The sequence below is a fragment of the Eubalaena glacialis genome, chromosome 6, assembly GCF_028564815.1.
Source record: "Eubalaena glacialis isolate mEubGla1 chromosome 6, mEubGla1.1.hap2.+ XY, whole genome shotgun sequence".
In the NCBI taxonomy this organism is placed as follows: domain Eukaryota; kingdom Metazoa; phylum Chordata; class Mammalia; order Artiodactyla; family Balaenidae; genus Eubalaena; species Eubalaena glacialis.
Window position 1 is genome coordinate 84,377,004 of NC_083721.1, and position 20,673 is coordinate 84,397,676.

The 20,673-nt window shown below is 52.5% G+C and overlaps 2 protein-coding genes across 4 annotated transcripts; both read right to left on the bottom strand.

Moving 5' to 3' along the window:
• Positions 1–477: 477 nt before the first annotated feature.
• Positions 478–8,391, bottom strand: ABCF3 (ATP binding cassette subfamily F member 3). 2 transcript variants are annotated; one of them, XM_061194419.1, is made up of 21 exons: positions 8,280–8,391; positions 7,904–8,051; positions 7,684–7,763; positions 7,132–7,178; positions 6,869–6,966; positions 6,645–6,767; positions 6,213–6,479; positions 5,820–5,900; positions 5,672–5,731; positions 5,514–5,570; positions 5,379–5,401; positions 5,213–5,268; positions 4,896–5,096; positions 4,719–4,795; positions 2,672–2,716; positions 2,459–2,591; positions 1,775–1,863; positions 1,581–1,672; positions 1,261–1,393; positions 1,035–1,122; positions 478–945 (listed from the first exon to the last, which is right to left on the bottom strand). In XM_061194419.1, the coding sequence occupies exons 1-21, from the start codon at positions 8,350–8,352 to the stop codon at positions 787–789; spliced, it is 2,130 nt and encodes a 709-aa protein (XP_061050402.1). In that variant the 5' UTR covers positions 8,353–8,391; the 3' UTR covers positions 478–786. The 2 variants fall into 2 exon arrangements, with proteins under 2 accessions (XP_061050402.1, XP_061050403.1); XM_061194420.1 differs by lacking the exons at positions 6,645–6,767; positions 6,869–6,966; positions 7,132–7,178; ... (1 more) ...; positions 7,904–8,051; positions 8,280–8,391 and adding an exon at positions 5,994–6,000 and having other exon boundaries at positions 6,213–6,312.
• Positions 8,392–10,467: 2,076 nt separating this feature from the next.
• AP2M1 (adaptor related protein complex 2 subunit mu 1) lies at positions 10,468–19,476 on the bottom strand. 2 transcript variants are annotated; one of them, XM_061194422.1, is made up of 12 exons: positions 19,370–19,476; positions 17,333–17,449; positions 15,222–15,487; positions 14,424–14,506; positions 13,677–13,812; positions 13,445–13,586; positions 12,820–12,939; positions 12,579–12,714; positions 12,378–12,475; positions 11,752–11,863; positions 10,930–11,078; positions 10,468–10,825 (listed from the first exon to the last, which is right to left on the bottom strand). In XM_061194422.1, the coding sequence occupies exons 2-11, from the start codon at positions 17,404–17,406 to the stop codon at positions 10,944–10,946; spliced, it is 1,302 nt and encodes a 433-aa protein (XP_061050405.1). In that variant the 5' UTR covers positions 17,407–17,449; positions 19,370–19,476; the 3' UTR covers positions 10,468–10,825; positions 10,930–10,943. The 2 variants fall into 2 exon arrangements, with proteins under 2 accessions (XP_061050405.1, XP_061050404.1); XM_061194421.1 differs by having other exon boundaries at positions 10,468–11,078.
• Positions 19,477–20,673: the final 1,197 nt, after the last annotated feature.

Sequence of the window (20,673 nt, forward strand, 5' to 3'; positions counted from 1 at the left end):
AAATAAAGAACATGAAACCACCCAAGCAAAATGGGGACAAAGACAGTTGCTCAGTTTCTCTTTGGCCCTGAAGGGTCCAGATCAGAGAAGAAGGGTGAGCCTGGGCCAGAGACCACTGGAGAAAGCAATTGGCAAACCATGTTTGAGGCCAGGTTACAGAATCAGTTTACTCTCTCAAGCAGTGGGGCTGAGACAGCAGAACCCAGACCCCTTCAGGTGAGGCTGAGCCCGGGCCAGAGAGAACAGCACCACAGTGATGTAATACGCCGCCCTTCATCACTAGCTTGGTCCACTGCAAGGCCGACCCCCAGTGGCTTTAATGACATCTCTGCCCAGGGGCAACAATGATACTGCCATGGTCTCCTCCACATGACCGACACAAATGCCACAGGAAAATGCCAAATCAGAGAGCCTACACTCCTTAACCGTGGGCAAACACTGTAGCCCCGTGCCAGGGAGCAGCAGAGGCGAGGCGAGGAAGATGCAGGGAGATTTAATTTACATGCGGCCACTCAGAGCTCAGTCGCAGCTGGGGCAGTGGGGGAGAATCTAAAATCCCAGAGGGCACCCCCGACTCCCTTCCTCTTGGAAGACCAGTCCTCAAAGACCCTTAGGTGGGGCTCCCTGGGTTGCACAAGAGGATGCTCCAATCAAAAGGAGAGATTTAGGAATAAGGCTGTCCCCAAAGTCGGGGGAAGTCCATGGCCGGAGACGGTTGCCTACGTGGTGGCCCAGGGGTCTGAGAGACCAGTCCATGTCCTGGGCACAGTCCTCAGCTTGGTGGCCCTAGAGGAAGCCCTCACGGCGGAACTGTTCCTGGAGAAGAGCTCGGTACTGGTCAAATCCCCCCTCGACCCGGGTGACGCCGCCTGCTTCACACACCCACAGCTCTCGGCACACCAGTCGGATGAAGCGTTCATCGTGGGACACCAGAATCACACCACCCTGAAAGACAGGAGACCAGGGGGCACTCAGGGGGCCCCTAAGGGGTGCTGAGGCCTGGGAAGGAGTGGGCAGTGTGAAGGCACACTCACCCTGAAACTGTTGAGAGCGCGGCCCAGAGCCTCAATGGTCTCCATATCCAGGTGGTTTGTGGGTTCATCCAGAATGTAGAAGTTGGGGCTGGAAGGCAGAACAAAGGAAGGTGGGCAGTTGCGGGGGCTGGGAGAAAAGGAACTCTGATACGAAGGCAAGACAATCATTTTCCATTAGGAAAGAATGGGAAAGGGGAGGGCAAAGCTCTTGAAAAGGAGGCCTCACCAGGGCATGGTCATCTGAGCAAAGGCCACCCGGCTCTTCTGGCCCCCAGACAAGCTGGCAACAGGGCGCACGGCCAGTTCTCCAGAGATGCCATACCGGCCCAGCTGGTGACGGTATTCCTCCTCAGGCCGTCCTGGAACAGGCCCCACCCCACCGTGTGGGTTCTCGGCCCAACTCCCTCCCTTCACGTTCCCCCCAGCCCCACCCCCAATGCACATGTCCTCACACCCAGAGTCGGGGGGCTGCTCAGCAACCCCAGGTAGGCCTAGCTGTAGGCGTCAGGCCCGGCCCTCCTTCCCCAACTCAAGTCCCTGACGCACCGGGGAACTTGCGTGCCAGCAGTTCCACAGCACTGACATTCAGGTCCAGCTGCTCCACATGGTGCTGGCTGAAATAGCCAATCTTCAGATTCCTGCAGGCAGACGGAAAGGTGGAGAGGGGATGGAGGGCAATGGCCATAAAAGAGTGTGGCTACAGCATAGGCGGGTTTGGAGAGCGGCGATGTGGGCCCTACCTGTGAGCATGTCTGATGCCCCGAACAGGTGCCAGATCCCCCATAAGGAGCTTCAACATGGTAGACTTCCCAGCCCCATTCTCCCCAACCTGTAAAAAGTAACATGAGAATGTAACGAGCATCCTTGTGCGGGATACAGAAGGGGAGGAGATGAGAATGGGTCTCAGCTAGTCCCAGGGACTCCAACAACTAAAAAAATATTTTTAAGGAACTATAGAAAAAAATGAAGGAAGATGTAAAAGGGACCAATACCCAAGTACCCACTAAGTGCAAGGGAATTAATTCTCCCAATAACCAAGTGAGTTAGACATTATCTCCATTTTAAGGATGAGGAGACTGCTTAGTAACCAAGCTAGGAAATGGCAGAGTTAGGATCCGAAGTCTGACCCTGAAGCCCATGCTCTCTCCTCTATGTTCCACAGTTTGAGGAAACTCAGAGCTGAGACCAGTAAGACAAAGTACTGCTCTAAGTATTTATAAAATACCACATGCCAGGCTCTCCATCTATGCCGCAGAGCGGCCCTGTGAGGCTGGAGGAGGGGCCGGCACAAGTATAGCAAAGTCCTCAGCCCAGGCGCTGACTCCTACTCCGGGGGGCCTTCTCCGCCATGTGGCCAATCCACACCACATAAGGGGTGGGAGAGCCCAGTCCCAGCTCACGAAACAGAGAAACAGCAACGATACCACACAGATGCGGGATTCAAGGTCAGCAGAGACGGAGAGACGGCTGAAGATGACATGCTTTGGGTCGTAGTAGAAATCCACCTCATCTAGCTGCAGAATTGGTGGTGAGAATTTCTCAAACCCATCGGGGAACCTGCAGGAGGTGGGGGTGAGGAGCACGAGGGCAGCCAGAAACAAGAGCTTCCCCACCTGCCCCTCTGGCCCAGCACTCACTTCATCACTACCTCCAACTCCTTGTCCACGGGTTTCAGCTCCGGTCTGAGGAGAGAGGAGACAGACTAGATTTACGACTTTAAAAAATAAATTTGTTTTTATCACACAAGTAATATACATGCCGGAAAAATAGGATTCTTTTTTTGGTAGTTTTTTTGTCCTCCCTGTTAATATACTGTGACGTATGTTACAAGGTCACAAAATCCTAAGCCTTATGATTTTAAGCTCCCCTACCACCAGCACATCCAGAAATGTTGCTTCAAGATCAAACCTCCAATGCTCTCCTGGGTATGTATCCGAAAAAAATGAAAACACTAATTCGAAAAGATACATGCACCCCAATGTTCACAGCAGTATTGTTTACAACAGCCAAGATACAGAAGCAACCTAAGTGTCTGCACATCCACAGATGAATGGATACACACACACACACACACACACACACACACACACATAATGGAAAACGACTCAGCCACAAAAAAAGAATAAAATTTTGCCATCTGTAACAACATGGATGGACTTGAAGAATATTATGCTAAGTGAAATAAGGCAGAGAAAAAAAAATACTGTATGATATCACTTATAGGTGGAATCTAAAAAATAAAGCTAGTGAATATAACAAAAAAGAAACAGACTCACAGATATAGAGAACAAACTAGTGGTTAACAGTGGGGAGAGGAAAGGGGTGAAGGGGCAAGATTGGGTAGAGGATTAAGAGATACAAACTACTATGTATAAAATAAATAAGCTACAAGAATATATGACACAACACAGAGAATACCGCCGATATTTTACAATACCCATAAATGAAATGTAACCTTTAAATATTGTGAATCACTATGCTGTACACGTGAAACTTATATAATACTGCATATCAGCTGTACCTCAATTAAAAAAACCTCCAATGCTCAACACCATTAGTCATTAAGGAAATACAAATCAAGATCACAATGAGATATCACTTCACACCCACTAAGATGGCTAAAATTCGAAAGACATAATAAGTGTTGGCAAGAAGGCAGAGAAATTGGAACCCTCATACATTGCTGGTAGGAATGTAAAATGGTGCAGCTGCTTTTAAAAACAGTTTGGAGGGCTTCCCTGGTGGCACAGTGGTTAAGAATCCGCCTGCCAATGCAGGGGACACAGGTTTGAGCCCTGGTCCGGGAAGATCCCACATGCTGCGGAGCAACTAAGCCTGTGCGCCACAACTACTGAGCCTGTGCTCTAGAGCCCGCGAGCCACAACTACTGAGCCCACGTGCCACACTACTGAAGCCCGCGCACCTAGAGCCCGTGCTCTGCAACAAGAGAAGCCACCACAATGAGAAGCCCGCACACCGCAACGAAGAGTAGCCCCTGCTCGCCACAGCTAGAGAAAGCCCACATGCAGCAACGAAGACCCAATGGAGCCAAAAATAAATAAATAAATAATAATAATAATAAAATAAAATAAAAAGAGTTTGGCAGTTCCTCAAAAATTTAAACATAGAATTACCATGTAACCCAGCAATTCCATTCCTAGGTATGTACCCAAGAGAATAGAAAACACATGTCCACACAAAAACTTGTACACAAATGTTCATAGTAGCATTATTCATAAGAGCCAAAAAGGGGAAATAATCCAAATGTCTACCACCTGATGAGTCAACAAACAAAATGTGGACTATCCCTACAACAGAATATTACCTGGTCATAAAGAGGAGTGAAGCACTAATCCATGCTCCGACACAATGAACCTCGAAAACATTATGTTAAGCGAAAAAAGCCAGACAGAAAAGGTCACATGTACAATTCCATTTATACGAAATGTCCAGAATTAGCAAATATATACAGACAAAAAGTAGACTAATAGTTGCCTAGGCCTGGGGGAAAGATTAACTCTCCAAGAGCAGTAACAGAATACCCTGCCTTCCTGCAGGGGAGGAAATTAAAGTTGGTTTGTAGAAAAGGGGAGACCTAGAATGGGAGGGCAAGGGGTGGCCTACAAAATGAGGGAAGCAAATAAGAGACATGAGTCAAAGCCTGGTCAGAGACACAGTACTCACAGCTTCTCCAGCATCTTGAGTTTACTCTGCACTTGAGAGGCTCTGTTGGCGTTGTAGCGAAACCGGTCAATGAAAACCTGCAGGTGGATGAGTTCAGGTACTGTTCAGCTCCCTCACTCCCCGCAACTCTAATACCCATGGGATGGGGCAGGTCCCCAGCCCCGCCTGCTCCCACACCTGGATATGCTGGCGATACTGCTGCTGGGCCTCATATTCACGCTGCTGATTGAGCAGCCGCTCCTGCTTGCTCTTGATGAAGGTCTCAAAGTCTCCCCGGTAACCATCCAGCCGTTGGCTGTGCAGGTGGATGATGTCTGTGGCTATGGCATTCAGGAAGTTGCGGTCGTGGGAGACGACCAGGATTGTGGAGGGCCACGTCTGAGGGGGGGTCACAGGATGGCAGGCCCAGTTTGGGAGGGCAGTCAGCTCCCAGACCCCAATGGTCTTGGAGGCAGACCTTTCCCAGACTTACTCCAGCACCTGTAGGCACTCACCTGCAGGTAATTCTCCAGCCACAGGATGGCCCTTACATCCAGCATGTTTGTGGGTTCTGGAAAAGCGGAGGAGGACACGTTTGGGATAGAAGGGCTAGAGAACTGGGAACTTGGATGATGGCACGCTTTTGCACCCCAATGTCAGGGTGCCCCATTTCAAACTCACCATCTAACAGCAGCAGATCTGGCCTGTGGAAAAGAAGAATGCAAGGCTTGAGGTTTTAGGTCAGCGACTTGTTGCCACCCTGCAAGAGCCAAGCCCATTCTCCACAGTATCCATACACAGGCCCAGGAGACTCACCTAGCAAACAGAGCCCGGGCGAGGGCCAGTCTCATCCTCCAGCCACCTGAGAACTCCCTAAAGAGAGACAGAGCTGCATCACAAGGGCGAGTGTTCACGAGAACAGGCAGAGGCAGAGCCAACAGTGTTCAGAGCCAAGAATGGTAAGGGCCACTCACCGGGTGGGCTGCTGCTGCATTTTGGGGGTAAAGCCAAGCCCAGCAAGAATGACTGATGCTCTAGAAATGAAGAAATTAAAGAACTTGGTTGGAATAGGTAACAGAAGGGAAAGATGAAATCTGAAGAAAGGAAGGGAATTTTAAATACCTGGCAGGTGCTTTGTCAGCCTCAATCTCCTCCAACTTGGCATAGATTTCTGCCAGCTGTGCAGCTTCTGAGCCCTCGGCCCTAGGAATGGGGGAAGAGCAATCAGCCTGAGTGGGCGCAGTCTACTAGTATATCCTGCACCCCAGGACAGTTGCAAAGCAGGCCACTGGCTGCCTTGTTGCTGGGACAGGAACAGAGCACAGGAAGGACTTGCTCACGGCGGTGAGGGCAATGGGCACTGTGCCAGGAACAAGGGATTTACAGCCCCACAGTGCCAAGTTCTAAGCTCTGCTGCCTACTAGGATGGGCACACGAATTGTGGACTGTGCCAGCACGGCAGGCACTCTGTGAAGCACAGCTGCTGCTGGTCAATCCCTCGCCAGGAGCCCTCACCTGCCAGCAGCAATCTGGGCACTGAGCTCCCGCTCCCGACGCAGGAGATCTTCTCGCACAGTATCACTCTCCAGCACACTCTGCAGGGCAGGGGTGTCATCTCCAGCAACCTCCTGCTCCACGTGCAGCAGGGAAATGTGGGCTGGAACCCGCAGGCTCCGGGTGGCCAGCATCTTCAGCAGCGTCGTTTTCCCTAGTCCATTCCGACCCACCAGCCCATAGCGGCGGCCCCATGCCAGGTTCACATCTGCTCCAGCCAGCAGTACCCTGCAGAGGTAGTAGGAAGGAGACAAAGGGTACTCTAGAGGTAGTTGCACAGCAAGTTTAACAACAGAAACCTAACTATTTTTAGCCCCATTTCACCTCTCCTAATTCTCCTTTAACTGGAAAAAGAAAAATGTCACCCCCACTCCCCCACTGCCACTCCCTCACCTATCGCCAAAAGATACATCAAAGTTCTCAATTCGCACATCGTAGGATTTGTTCTTGCCAGATGATTCCAACCGACTCTCCTTTCTGCTGCCTGCCTGGCTGGCTGATGCCTCTTCCAAAACTCTTTTAAAGGGAGAAATGGATGGCTTTTAGCACTCCCAAGCCCCCTTCCATCCCAATAGAGACTGCTCTGCTCTCTTCTCAGCCTTTCTCACTAAACTCACAGAGGGCTGCTGGTCTTGAGTGTGTCCTTCTCTGAGCGCTTCTCCTGCTTTGCCTTCAGTCGAGCCTCAGCTTTCTCTAGCTTCTTTGCATTCACTGTCTAAGGGTCCAAACACAACCATTTCATCCTAGGGTGTAGGCACGGAGACTCAGGAAAAGACAATCAGAAATCCCCCAGAAAGATACTCCAATATTTAGAGACAATCAACTCCCACTCCCACCATAGATATAGCCCTCTCCTTTTCTTCCTCCTCCCCCTCCTCACCGAGGACTGTTCCCTCTTTAGCAGGCCTGGAAGTTTGGTGCCACAGTCTGTAAGCGATAAGAAAAGCTGTCACCTTCTCCCTAAGGGAAGGGAAACTAACATTTTGAGTAACTAACACAAACTAAACACAGACACATACATTTAAAGGAAAGCCTTACAAATCCTGGAGATAAATATCATCCTCCCAACACTTAAAAACAAAACAAAAACTCAATTCACAGATTAAAGATACAGAGACTGGGAGCAGACAGGCAACTCTTACAAGATCATGTAGTTGGTTAGTAAGTCGCAAAATTGGGGAGTGAACCCAAGACTATCCAGCTGCAAGGCCCATATGCTTCCTACCACACCCAAGAGCTTAGAGAACTCTCCAGTTCTAATCCCTTTATTAATGGGCTCATCTGCCCTCAGTAAAGACATCGACTAGCTCCTAAAACCTTGTTCTGTGGAACAGAGGTACCAAGAGTTCTGAGCTCCAGGGGGCAGGTGGCTAGGGGGTGGAGGCCAAGAAAAGGACACAGGGCAGCTAGTTCAATCTTCCCTCACTCTCACCGTAGTTCTCTGTTATCTTTGACAACTGGATGGGGGCGTCTAGTAGCACCTGGCTGTTTCCCTGGGTCTGTGGCTCAGTCCTTGAGGGTAGGGATAGAAAGCAAAGAGTCAGAAGTGGAGGAGAAAGCTCTGTGGCCATCAGACCTTCCTCCCTCACGTCTCGTCTCCTGACCGTCCGCCCTCCCACCTCCCCCACGAATCCCCCTGCCCTGGCACGTACAGGCGCAGAGTGTTGTACATGCGCTGGCACACGGCCCTGATGCCCGCGTCATCCTTGCTGTCCCCGGACACCTCTTGCAACAGTTCCCCCACAGCTTCCACCAGGTCATCCACAGACTCGAAGTCCGCACTGCCACTGTGCAAGACGCCTAGGGCGGGCGTGGCAAGACGAGGAAAATACCAGGTAGGGTGGACATACAAGCAGTTTTAATTCCCGTACCGCGGCCCCAGTCCGGGCTCCAGACCCAACTGGCCCTCGGGACAAGAGGTCACGCAGAGGAGAGGCCTAGCAGCGGTCCCCGGCACTGCCCTCCCTTAGTACGCACCCCCTGACTACCACTTCGGCATCCCCAGCGCGTTGATTCGGTTCGGCTCACCCGTCACGTAGTCGAAGACCTGTCCGTCAATTTCTGGGAACTCGCTCCGCAGGATTTCAGCGCAAGTCGCCATGTTCCAGTCGGGCTCCCGTCCGCGCAGTCGCCGTGAGACCTCGGCCAAGGCCCGCCCCCTGCCCGTCCCCGAAATCGCGCCCTTCCTTCCAAAGCGCATGCGAAACGGTGACGTAAGAAAGGCGCGGAGTTCGCAGAGCCCGGTGGGCAGGGTGAACGGAGCTGGAGGAACGGTGCGCAAGCGCCGCTCAGAGTCTACGCTGAGCCACACTCTCTGCGCTTGCGCAACCCTTTCCACTAAAAAATTAGCCACACGTGCGGTTCTCGCTGCCTTCTGGGAGGTGGAGATCCTGCCGGCGGCGGGGGCTGGGTGCAGGGAAGCTCGCGGTTTATCTGGGAACCTCCCGAGAAGGGCGGTTGATAAAGCACTTCGGCCTTGCTAGATTCTGTACGCTCCCTTGGGGCGCGTCAGCCGCTGCGCGCCTGTCCGGGTCCATTTTGGAGCCCGCCGGGAGCTTTGCTGACTCACGCTGGTCCCTGAGCTCTTAGAAGCCCCTGGCGCTGTTCTGTGCAGCCGCGGGTTTTGTTCCGGTTCTCTGGCCCTACGGGCTGCTTGTCTTGGTCAGGTAGCCAGCCCGCCCGCGACCTGCACTCAGTCCTGTCACACTTGACAGCTCAGCTGACTTCAGCGAATTACGTCCTCCCACCACCCCCGGGCACTGCCTCACTGACCGCCACAGGGCAAGAAAACCAGATCGACAAGGTCTGTGTAAATTCACTACTATTTATTCCCTACCTACACCCAAAGCAGACTTCTTCGTACCCTGATGATGCTACTGCTTCACATTTAATGTGAATATTCTTCCACCTGGGCTCTAAAATTGTCACCTAAAGTCACAACGTTATCCATCCTTTTGACATGGTGAGGAGTCAATCCTGTTATTTCCATTTCATATGAAACACAGGGAAAGTAATTCTGATGGGGAAACTACAGAACTATTTGGTTTCTTCAACACTGCAAGAGCTAAGAGAGAACCTGTGATTTTTAAGATTTAAGAAGCATTCACCAATCACAATGGACCTTGTTTGGATCCAGATGTAAATTGTGAAAATTTTTGTAGGACACTTGGATTAAGCACGAACACAGACTGGATGTGATATTAAGGAGATGACAAGTTGAACCACCAGGATGCGACATGGGAGTTCATTATATATTTTCTCTTAATAGATGTTTTTGGTTTAAAAAGGTTGAGACCAGGCTTCCCTGGTGGCGCAGTGGTTGAGAATCTGCCTGCTAGTGCAGGGGACACGGGTTCGAGCCCTGATCTGGGAAGATCCCACATGCCACGGAGCAGCTGGGCCCGTGAGCCACAACTACTGAGCCTGCCCGTCTGGAGCCTGTGCTCCGCAACAAGAGAGGCCGCGATAGTGAGAGGCCCGCGCACCGCGATGAAGAGTGGCCTCCGCTCCCTGCAACTAGAGAAGGTCCTCGCACAGAAACGAAGACCCAGCACAGCCAGAAATAAATAAATAAATTTAAAAAACAAAACTGAGCTAAAACTCAAGCCCTCTTTAAAAAAAAAAAAAAAAAGGTTGAGACCAAGCAAGGGAAAACCAGTGACGGCAAATCTTTATCTGCTCCAACACATCAGCAGAATATGAAGCACTCCCCTCAGGGACTCGCTCACCATACAATTCTATGGAGAGGGAGAGGCACGGAGGGCGGAATTCTCTAAGAGGCCTGGGAAGAGTCATTTTTCCTTTGTTGCAACCCACCCGAGGTCTGTGAAGCCTGAGTAACTGCGAAGAGGATGGAATTAAGAGGTCAGTTTCTAAGGAAGGCTGGAAAGACCAAATGTAAACCTTGCTTAATCTCTGCTAATTAGAAAAATACCTGCCTAAAGCTGAGAATGATTTTAAGGAAAGCATCTCTACCCTCAGGGAACCGGGGCCAGGTGGGGCTTCTTGTCCTTGAGGCTATTTTCTCCGAGGAGATGGGAGACCTGGGGCTAACACCTGTCAGGGGCTTAGATGGCCCTGAGGGACGTAACAATTGAGACAAAAGAGAGTTTGGAATAGAAAATTCTACTCCTGGCAGGCCAAGTAAGACAGGGGAGCAGCAGTCCCACCAGACCCCCTCCCCATGTACCTTCCACTTCAACATTTAGCCAGCAACTCCATTCTACGGAGTTTATTAGGTTTATAACTGGACGAAGTCACACGTGTACAAAATGAAGCTCACACTATCCCAAAGCAGAGTAGGAATTGAGGGCTGGGGATCCGTTACTGGCCTTTGGGGGAGCTCCGAGGTGAGGGGCAGCCGACCCTCCCACTCCAGAGAGATGTGGCCACAGGGGAGGGGAGGGGATGGGGCCCACCTGGCTTTGGTCGCAGAACTCAGAGCCTGGCATGGGGCTGGGGCAGGCAGATGGACGGAGGAGCAGGAGCCTCAGAAACCACCCTGCCCAGGGAGCCCAGGGACTGCTCCAACAGTCCCGCTCACAACGTGGTTGGTCCAGACCTAGACGCAGGGGCTGGTGCAAAGGGAAGGCAGCAAAGCAGGAGGGAGGAGACACTGACGTGTGGTGGCCAAGCGCACCCAGACCCGTGGAAGAGGGTGGGTGGGGAGGCGGGCTACCTGCCACTAGGCAGCTAGCAGCGGGTCTCATAAATGCCGCTGCGGCCGATGTAGCGCACCCATTTGATGACGTCGTGGTCGCTGTAGTTCAGCTTCGGTTCAAACACCTTCAAGTAGCGCACCTTGAGGCCAGAAGGCGCGAATGGCACCTGGGCAAGGGACAGCTCCAGTTAGGAATGTGGTCTTCCTTTCACTGCCGCTCTCCTCCGGGAAGTTCCATAGCCTTGCCCTACCTCATCTCTCTACTACAGGTGTCTGAATGATTGGGACCCTGAAAGAAGCTGAAGGAAGCTGGGGTGGTGAGGGGTCCTCTAAGAGGTTACTAAGGAAGAAAGCATATCCAGGAGTAACTAGCAATCATTTGGGTTTGAAGTCAGGCCCTGCCTGTGAGGACTTGAATCAATTCCTTTAATCAGCAGGTGGCAGCAACCAAAGACCTGCCTTAGAACATACTTATCCTGCTCAATATTATGGACTTAAACAATACGGTGGAAAAAATTACATGTCTAACATGCACAAAGCAAAGTCAGCTCATTTTCCTGTCTGTAAACTGTGTCTTACCTGGCATGCAAGCTATTTCAGTTTTCCCTAAGAATTGTTTTATGAGAAGCCAAAGGAAGTCAAAGATTTTTGTCGGTGTGAATAGCAATTTCTAGTAGGAGGCCTAAGGCGGGAAGGAATGGGTCTGTGAATTGAAATCACTTCTCTCTGGGCCTCAGTTTCCTCGTCTGCAAGGTGGTAGGTGCAGAGGTTGATCTGAATGATCGCTAAAGTCTTTCCTAGCACACCCTGCCATGGCTGTAGGCCCCTTCTCTGCCATACCTCAAAGTTCATTGAAATGGGGGGTCGAGCCCATTTCTTCTTGTCGTTGGTGGGCAGAAGCTCAATCTCAGCGCTGATCTGCGATTCCTTCATGCCTGCCATGCGCTTGATCCTGGGAACACAGGGGCCCTGGTAGCCTGGAGGAGCTTCAAGGGGGGTTGCCCCTTTGGGGAGGTTGGGGGGTGGCAGGGAAGAGAACCCAGGAGCTTGTGGGAGGTGCTAGGGCAGGGAAATGTGGTGAGGACTCTGATAACCTCTTGCTATGAAACCTTGGGTCTGTTATTCCTTTAGCACTGTGGGCTGCACACAGTTTCTGCTTAGATACATGGCCATGCTATCCCTTGCTCTCTACTTCACAGAGGTATTACAAGGGCAAATAGGGAAATGTTAAAGAATCTTGATAAATGCATGCATGCATGCACCCCAGTGCAGACATCTGCACACTTACACAGAGGTATAAGGGGTGAGAACACAAGCAAAGGCTCCTGGAGAAGCAGTCACCCCCGTTCCATACATACACACATACACACACACACACACTCTCACAGGACGAAAGGTGAAACTTAACAAGAGGGTACACCAAGGCATCTTGAGCCCTGCTGTGGCCTCATGAAGGAAAGACTCACTTCCACACGATGGCGTTCTCGCTGGCCTTGTACTTGGCCTTCCCCTTCATGCAGATCACCTGCACCCCACTGGTGTTCAGTGGGGTTGGGATCCTCACCTAGAAGTGACACACCTGTCAGGGAGCTCTGTCAAACCCTGACATCAGCTCCCTTTATTCCTGGAGACAAGTGCTTCCTCCTCCCCAAGTCCCTTATCCTCACCTCAATCTTCTGAGCCAGTAGCGAGGGCTTGAAGTTGGACTTAATGACCACCTTGACCTCCAGCTTGGTGCGTCCCACTTCCCGAACTAGCGGGATCACTCGGAAAGGAAGGATGATGTCCTTGGTGGTGCGATACCTTTAGGGGTGTGAGACCTTCAGGTTGGCACAGCAGAGCCTGTTCTCCTCCCTCTCCCCCCATCTCTGCCGACAGCAACCCCTGCTCCTCACACCCCAATGGCACCTCATGAGCTCAAATTCTCCGTCTGGTGGGATGAAGCTGATGCTGCGCTCCGAGTCAAACTTGCTGAGTCGCACACACTGGTGGAAGGTACAGTCATCAATGGCAATTGATTGCTTCCCGCTGCAAGCAGGGACAGAAGGTCTCCTCATTGGTACAAGAGACTGACATGAGAGAGTCGGGCTGGGAGATTAGCCCACCCCCAAAGGCTGCCAGAGCCTGGACAGGCGTGCACTGTAATCTATGGAAAGCTGTCAGAATGCAGCTTTCTGACTTGCGGGTCCCTGTCCCAGAGTTATGGATGAGTGGGAGCTTTGCAAACTCATCTTTTGAGAGCTGTGCTGCTTGGAACCCAAAAGTTTCAGGCACACTGGGCAGGGGCCATCAGTATGTACAGAAGAATCTTGGTCCTTGGGATCAAACAAAGGGGCTTACTCTGAGTAGGATGAGGACAATCCCCTCATCTCTCTTAACACAGATACCAAGAGCAACCAAGCCAAGCACACCCTTAGGAAGAGGGAGTTTGCATTACTGCAAAAATGAAATCCAGAAGGAACTTGTGATTCACCAGGCTCTGCTCAGCCCTCCAAGGTCCACCCTCTCCCACCAGCTCCCCTGCCTCAGGCACCTCTTGCTTGTTTCATCAGCTGTGCCTTTGCCCTGCTTCTCAATGACAATCTTGTCATTCATCCCAAACTTGCACTCGGGCATGCCACTCAGGTAGCTCTTCATCACCACCCGGCCTGACACATGGGCGCTCAGCACCTGTCCTGGTGATGGACAGATAAACAGGAGCAGCTGAGTCAGGACCAATATCCTGCCCTGGCCCCCATCCTGCTTCATCACGAGAGGGCCCTCACCCTGTGGGGACATGAGGAGGTTCACACTCTCCAGCACATCCAGGAAGAGCTCGTTCCGGCGATACTTGATGCCCTCCCGCCGCCAGCCAATCTGCCCGGTCACCTGGCTGGTGATCTGAGACTGCTCTTCTTTTGTCTACATGGGGGATAGAGACAAACAGCAAGGCCTCACTCCTCTCCCCCTTCAATCCACTTGTCTCCATCCCCACTCCACCCTCATCCCCTCTCCCTTCTAGTCCCCACCCTGTGACCCATTTTCCCCCATGGGGCAGGGCCTGGAGAAAACTGAGCAAAGCTGCAAGGGTGGAAGCTGAGGGAACAGCTTACCTGATGCTGGAGAACACAGGGCCAACATGGTGCCCACAGGAAGCAGCAGAGGGGCGCAGATGGGAAGAGGCAGGCAGAAAAGAAGGAGAAGGCTATGAGGCCTGGATCCTAGAAGAGGGCCCAAGCTCTCTCCTCCTGAGGAATACCAAGCCTCCAGAGCAGTCCACACCCCCCCTTCCCCCAGTGTAGAAGGAAACTGCTTGAGCTGTATCCCCAGTAACAGAGATGCTGAGTTGGCAAGCTCCAGGGGTGGGAGAGGGCCACACAGAGCAAAAGAGGCCTGCGGTCATGGCAGAAGGCTCAGGCCAGCACTTCCTGTCAGGGGCAGGCTCATGAGTCAGCTCAGACAAGGCTTGGGGGCCAGCGGGGATGAAGGGAGGTTGGGCTCCACCCTGACTACAGCCTGTACAATTTGAGTACCTGGCTCTTGATGCCCTGCTGGGTGATGAAGGTTTTCAGTGCGCCTGTCTCTGAGTTCTGTGGGTAGCCAAAGTCTAGGATCTCTGCAAAAGGAAGGGAGCCGTCAGCTCCTAGAAAAAGCAGAAGGCTCCTTTGCGCCAATCCCTCCCCTGGCCTGGATATATCTGGCCAGCATAGCTCCAAAAGACATTTAGGCATCATCTGCAGCAAAGTTTTAGCATTTACTCTAGGATTTGTGCTTTATAAGAAAACAATGAAAATATCACGTTTTTTTCAAATAGAAAAAGCAGCAGAGGAGTTGCACGGCCAGTGAGTGAGAGGTCAAGAAGCCCTTAGCCCTTAAAAGACAGAGATGTTGGGAAGATGAAAGGACTCTGTTCACTTAAATCATACGCTACAGAGGAAGAGAAGTAACAATGCACCCGGAGGGGCCTATAATATCTCACCCTTGTCCAGGCTCTGAGGCAGCTGTTGAGATGGAAAGCTGGGAGGAGAGTCAGTGTAGTAAGGCCCAAACCACAAAGATAAGAGGATGAAACGTGCTTAACCGAACTGCAGGAAGACCAGCCACCAAAAGACCTTTTGGTCTTCCCCTACCTCCACTCGCTAGCCTATTTTTGTATTCACTTCAGATCAGCCTTTAGTTCTGGATTTGGACTGTCTTCCTCAGAGCTCAAAATACCAGGTAGTCAGGAAAGGAAGTTCAGAGGGCACTGGAGCCTCAGACCTGCTCCCACCTCCAGGCCAGGCCCCAGCAGGTGCATCCCCACCCTAGACCCACTGTCCCGCCAGCCTCACCATCCAGCAGCTCATATATGAGCACAAAATTGTTCTTGATGTTCTCTTCGCTGATCTTGCCAAAGTAGGCAGCCATCACGTCACACATCTTATAAAGGAATTCGAAGACCATGGCAGCATTGACATTCTGCTTGGTGACAGCTGCCAGCCAGATGTTGGACCGCTTAACATGGAAGAAACTGGTGCGAGCAATGTTGGTGACGGGGCTGCGCACCTGCTGCCGGGCATGGATAACATTGACCCGAAAAGCGTCCACTGCGTTCCTCCTGAGAGAAAAGGGTGCACAGAGGCTGCTCAGTACATGGGCAAACCTCACTCCGCAGGGATCAACCACAGCTAACAAACAGCCACCCCCCTCTCTGCTGAAGTCTGACACGCACTCTAAAGCCAATGCCTAAACCGTTGGGGCGGTTCCCTAGGACTCCTCCCAGTGGGGGCACGGGGTGGGGGAGGGCCAGAGCTAGGCTGATATCTGAAGGCCACGAGAGACAGGGAAGTCAGGTGGCAATGACAGGACGGCAGACATAACCACAATAAAGTGAGGTCCATCAGGTTTAGAGAAGTATGTTCCTGACTTCCAGGCCTGGCTCCAGTTTTCCTGCTCCCACCTCTATAGCTTCTCAGTAAGCTCCAGGCCCAGATGAGAAAGAGACGCTGCTGCTTCTCCAGTCTTTCCACTAGTGATCCCACCAGTGGGGAAGGCTGGCTCCTCCAGAAGTTAGACAAAGCCAGCATGACTTCAGAGAAGGCTCTAATCTACTGAGGGAAAAGCCGAGGGGCCATGGAGCTGGGCCACCCCATTCTTGTCCAGGATCCAATTCCAGGACAAGTTCAGGGATGAAAAAGGATGAACAGAACAACGATGCGGGGGCCGGGGGGGGGGGGCAGGATCCCCCACCCACCTGTGCCTGGGCAGCAGCTTAACACGCCGCTTACCTATTGCTATGGCAGCCAATGAGATGGGATGAGAGAAATGACGCCAGCAAGAAGAGGAGAGTGACAGCAACGAGAGAGAGGATTAGACACACAACACACTGGGGTAGGCAGCACCCACCATGAGGTGGAAGCAGACGGGCAACAGGCAAGGGGTGGAGAGCACAGCAAGGCATGCAAGATGGTGTATGCCCTGGCCTTGGCTTAACCAGGCCCATCAGGGTGGGAGTGGGGTGTGGGTGGGTATATGCAAGCCAGGCACTGCCACAACTCTAGCCCATGCCCCACCACCAGCCAACGGACAAACAGCCACAAAGGCCAGGCCAGCCCATTAGCCAAGAAACTGGGAGCTGCTGTAGCAGGCCCATCTCTGACTGTCTATTCTAAGCAATTCCAGGATGAAAAACAGGAAAGCATGAACCAAAGGAGCCTAATCTCGTTAGAGCCGCTGAGGCTGGGATAAGTCCCCTCTGTCAGGGAACAGCAGTGGCATGCAGGGTGGGGCAGAATGAGAAGTGAGGCTGTGCCTCCTTACAGAGGTCTGAGGCACACAGGACAAGGGGCTGTTCCCAGGCTACTCTGATAGGCCAGAAAGGCAGAACAGCCTCCCTGCTCATCCCTCAGTGACCTGGAGAGTGCCTCAGGCTTGCTCACCACCTCTCCTCCAGTAGTGGCCCAGAGGAACTGAAAACAGCTGAGTCAGCAGCCTGACTCCTCAGAAAGGGAGAGGCTTTCAAGAGTCCAGTGAAGACTCTCACCATGAGAAGGGCTTGTGAGAGCAAGACTTAGGTGGATTAGTACCACCAGCCTGACCACTGACTCCACCAGCTAGAGACAGATCTCCCTTCTCCTCAAAGGAGGGATCAATCTGCCCGGCCAAAAGCACTCAGCTCCAGCAACCAGGTCTGTCACTACAGCAAACAGGAGGCAGGAAGGGCAGGAGTTCCTAAGACTCTGGGGGGCCTGCCTTTTCACAGGTCCCACCAAGCAGCCAGCAACTGGCTGCCTGGCCAATACCACCAGACCTAATGGGAACCAGGCTGTATTAGCTGAGCTTCCAGGATGGAGCAAGGGGTGGGGGCGGTCCCAATCAAGCCTCTGGGAGAAAGAGACCTGGTCCTGCATGCTGGGGAGGAGGGTGGGGGTGGGGGCGCAGCTGGCTCAGCCAGGGGACTCACCCGATGTCATCTCGGTAGACTCGGGAGATGAGCACCTCCCCCTTGTGATTATAGATGAATAAGCCTCCAATCATGGCGGCAGCTCAGTCTCCGCGGCCCATCGCTCTGAGAACAGACCTAGGATGGGGGGGGGCAGGGTAAGGGAAGGTCTCAGAACCCCTGCCAATGTCCCCTGTGGGGCTGTGCAGGTCACTGGCTGGGCTTTTTTTCTGACTTGATCCTCCAGCAAGTGACCCTGCAGCCCTCCCAGGCATGCCCCTCCCCTTAGCCAGGCTCCCGTTCCTGTTTATCCCATACTGGAAGGGAGAAAAGGGAGAGGGACTTAGGCCCAGGATTCTAAGGCCATTTTGACCCCCCCCCCGCCCCTTTTCTGGGGCTGAGCCCAGAGTAGCCCCCTCCCCCCTTTCACAGTGCTGAGCTCAGCAAGGCCCCTTCCTGTGCAGACTCACACTCGCTCTAGCGGGTGAGTCACTGTGAAGGCCTGCCTGTGGTTGCAGGAATGGTGGTAGGAATTACTCCAGCTGGTTCAGGCCTGGAGCCCCCAGGCAAAGCTTCAGGAGCGCCCAGTTCCTCAGGCTCCACTACCCTTCAGAGAAAGCAGCAGGACCCGAACCTCCAGCTCTCTAATTCACAGAAGTCTAAACATTCCAGGAAAGGGTGTGTAGGGTGTGGGGAGGAAGAGAAGGGAGGCCTTAGGCCCTGACACGGACCCAGGAGTGTGGCTCCAGCCTCTCCCAAGCAGTCAGATAAACAGGCAAAAGAGCAGAGTAGAAAGGCCCCAGTCCTGACAGACTACACTTCAATGACACAAGCTGCTTATTAATTATTTTTGACCACCTCTCTTTTAAAAAGAGAGGCTCCCTCTCAGCTCCAAGTGCAATGAAAATACAGGGGTGTGGGGGAACGGGGTGGGTGCAGGTTCATAAAAATCAAGAGATCCTTCCAGCTGAAATTCTGTGATTCCAGACCCACAGCATAATTCACTTCTGACCCGAGTGCCTATAAACGAGGGGCAGAATCCCTGAATTATCCAAATTATTTGGGTCAAACTAAATTAGACTGTTTGCAACGAGAAAAAGGGTTAGTTTAGTTCTAGATTTCCTGGATTAGCCCTGGTGTTAATTTCACAGGGGGCAGTTTAGCACACTTTGCTAAACTGGAAAATAAAGCCTATTACTATGGTCTCCCAGACTGCGTGAGAAGTCTCTCAAGGTGGTGGACACATCCCATTCCTCAGTCCCAAAGAGACTGGGAGAGGAAGCGCAAAATGGAGGTAGAGCCCTGGGCAAAGAACCAAGTTCACAGGTATCAAGTGGTAGGGAGCTCAGGGCATCAGAGAAGCAGAGGTGGGGCCCAGGACAGGAATGGCATATTTAGTTAAGGGACAGACTGGCAGCAACAGCCAGGCAGTATACTCAGGTGAGCCCACAGCGGCAACAGGTATGGTGGGGGCACCCGGAGAGAGTTTCCAGTATGTCAAAAGTCAAGGCTTTAAAGAGGAAAAAAAGGCAGGGAGAGACTAGTATTGGTGAATAAGAGAAAGCTGGGGAGACGTAGCTTGCTGTGGCGTGCAGGTGTAGAAGCAGGCGAGGGTGGTGGGCTTTTCGCCCTGGGGAAGAGGACGTCGCGGGTAAAGATGGTTCCAGGGAGTGCGGGGGCTGTCACTCAACTGCGAGGAGGGGGTGCCGCAGGGTGGGAAGCTTGTCCTTGCGCCCAGAGGAGGCGCCGCGGGGTAGGGGGTTGTCACGATCCTAGGGAGGGGGCCGCCGCGGGGCATCCCTGCTCTGGGAGGATTCCAGTAGGGTCCCCTTCTCACGGGAAGCTCCGGGCGGGTCAGGTGGAGGGCACCGCTCAGCGCCCGTCCTGCAACCGCGCCCCGGGCGCCCCCGCCCCGCCGTCAGCTCCCTCTCGGATCTGAAGGCTGAGGCCACTCCCGGGTGAGGACTGCTTTCCGCGTAGCGCAGTGCAGGGAAGAGCAAAGCTGGGCAGCCAGGCAGGCGTCCTCCTTCACCCCGTACACCTAGATCCCGAACTCACCTGGTGTCCGCAGGCCCCTGCTCAGCCAGCCTGGCCACTCTCCGGATCCCAAGATGTCCGCCCTCCCCCTGCTCGCCAGCCCGCTGCCTCGGCTTTCACTGCAGTGCCGCGGCCCCGCCCCGGCCTCTGCTGCGCGTGCGCGTCCGCCGAGGCCGCAGACTACAAATCCCGTCAGGCCTCTCGGCCTTCTCGCTTACAATTATAAGCCCCCTCAGTTTGGCAAAACTACAACTACCGACGGCCTTTGAGAACCTTAGAAGGAGGGGGTAGGCGTGCCTTGGGGGAGGGGTAGGAGTGGCCTTATTCAGCCCTACCCGAAATACACAATCCAGAATACACTGCTACACTCACTTCATTTTCCCCATTGAGCATTCTGGGAATTGTAGTCTCTGCAATCCCTCCTGTTCCTATTTCAGTGTTTCCGAGAACTTCAGAGGATTAGTGCTATTTGTTGAAGCCCGGCTGTTAAGCCTTGGATTGCTGTAGGCCTTTTCAGTCTCCAGAGTCCGAGGACTGGTTGTCCTCACTTTACACACACACACGACTTGGCAGTAGAAGCGTTTGTGCTGAGTTTACTGCTTTATGACACCACCTCTGATTTTCCCAAGCTTTTTTGCATGATATATTTGTTCTAGACATGAGCCTTTTCCCAGGGATCAAGACCCAAGGTAGGGGGCAGGGAGTGAGGCGGCAAATATTTGGAAGAAACTAGCTAAAGCTTTTCAAAAATATGTCTGTGTTCTACCTCAGCTATACCTATGTGACTGTGAGCTCCTCAAGGCCAGGAGGACCTGTGCGCCTTCTAGTGACAGGCATATATGTTGCTTAAAAAACCGTTGACAAGTTGAATTTAATTGGACATGGGATTTGAAATCCCTTCTCTGATGGACAGTTAATCTTCACATCCAAGCTGAGAAGAAGAGACAGAGCCAATCCTGGCACATGAAAGGCCTTCCTGGCTCTTGCAGGACCTGAAGAACATCTGTTGGCTCTTCTCTTTCTGTAGGAAAAGATACCCTGCTGCCTTCCCTAGGCAGGGCTGAGCCCATCATGAGAGGAACGAAGGGCACCAAACGGTAAACCTAGTCGCAAACCTTACTGTTCCTAGCATCCTCCTGCTAGAAGCCAGAATATGGCAGGATGATCTGACTTCCTGCAAATAGGGGTCACAGCCTGAAGCCATTAAATGACTGAATACAGGCACTTCTAATTCTTGAACCAGCACTCAAGGTTTACTCCTACCTTTCCAAAAGCTTCATCCTCAGTACATATCTTAAACCCCTACCAATTTAGAATAAATAATA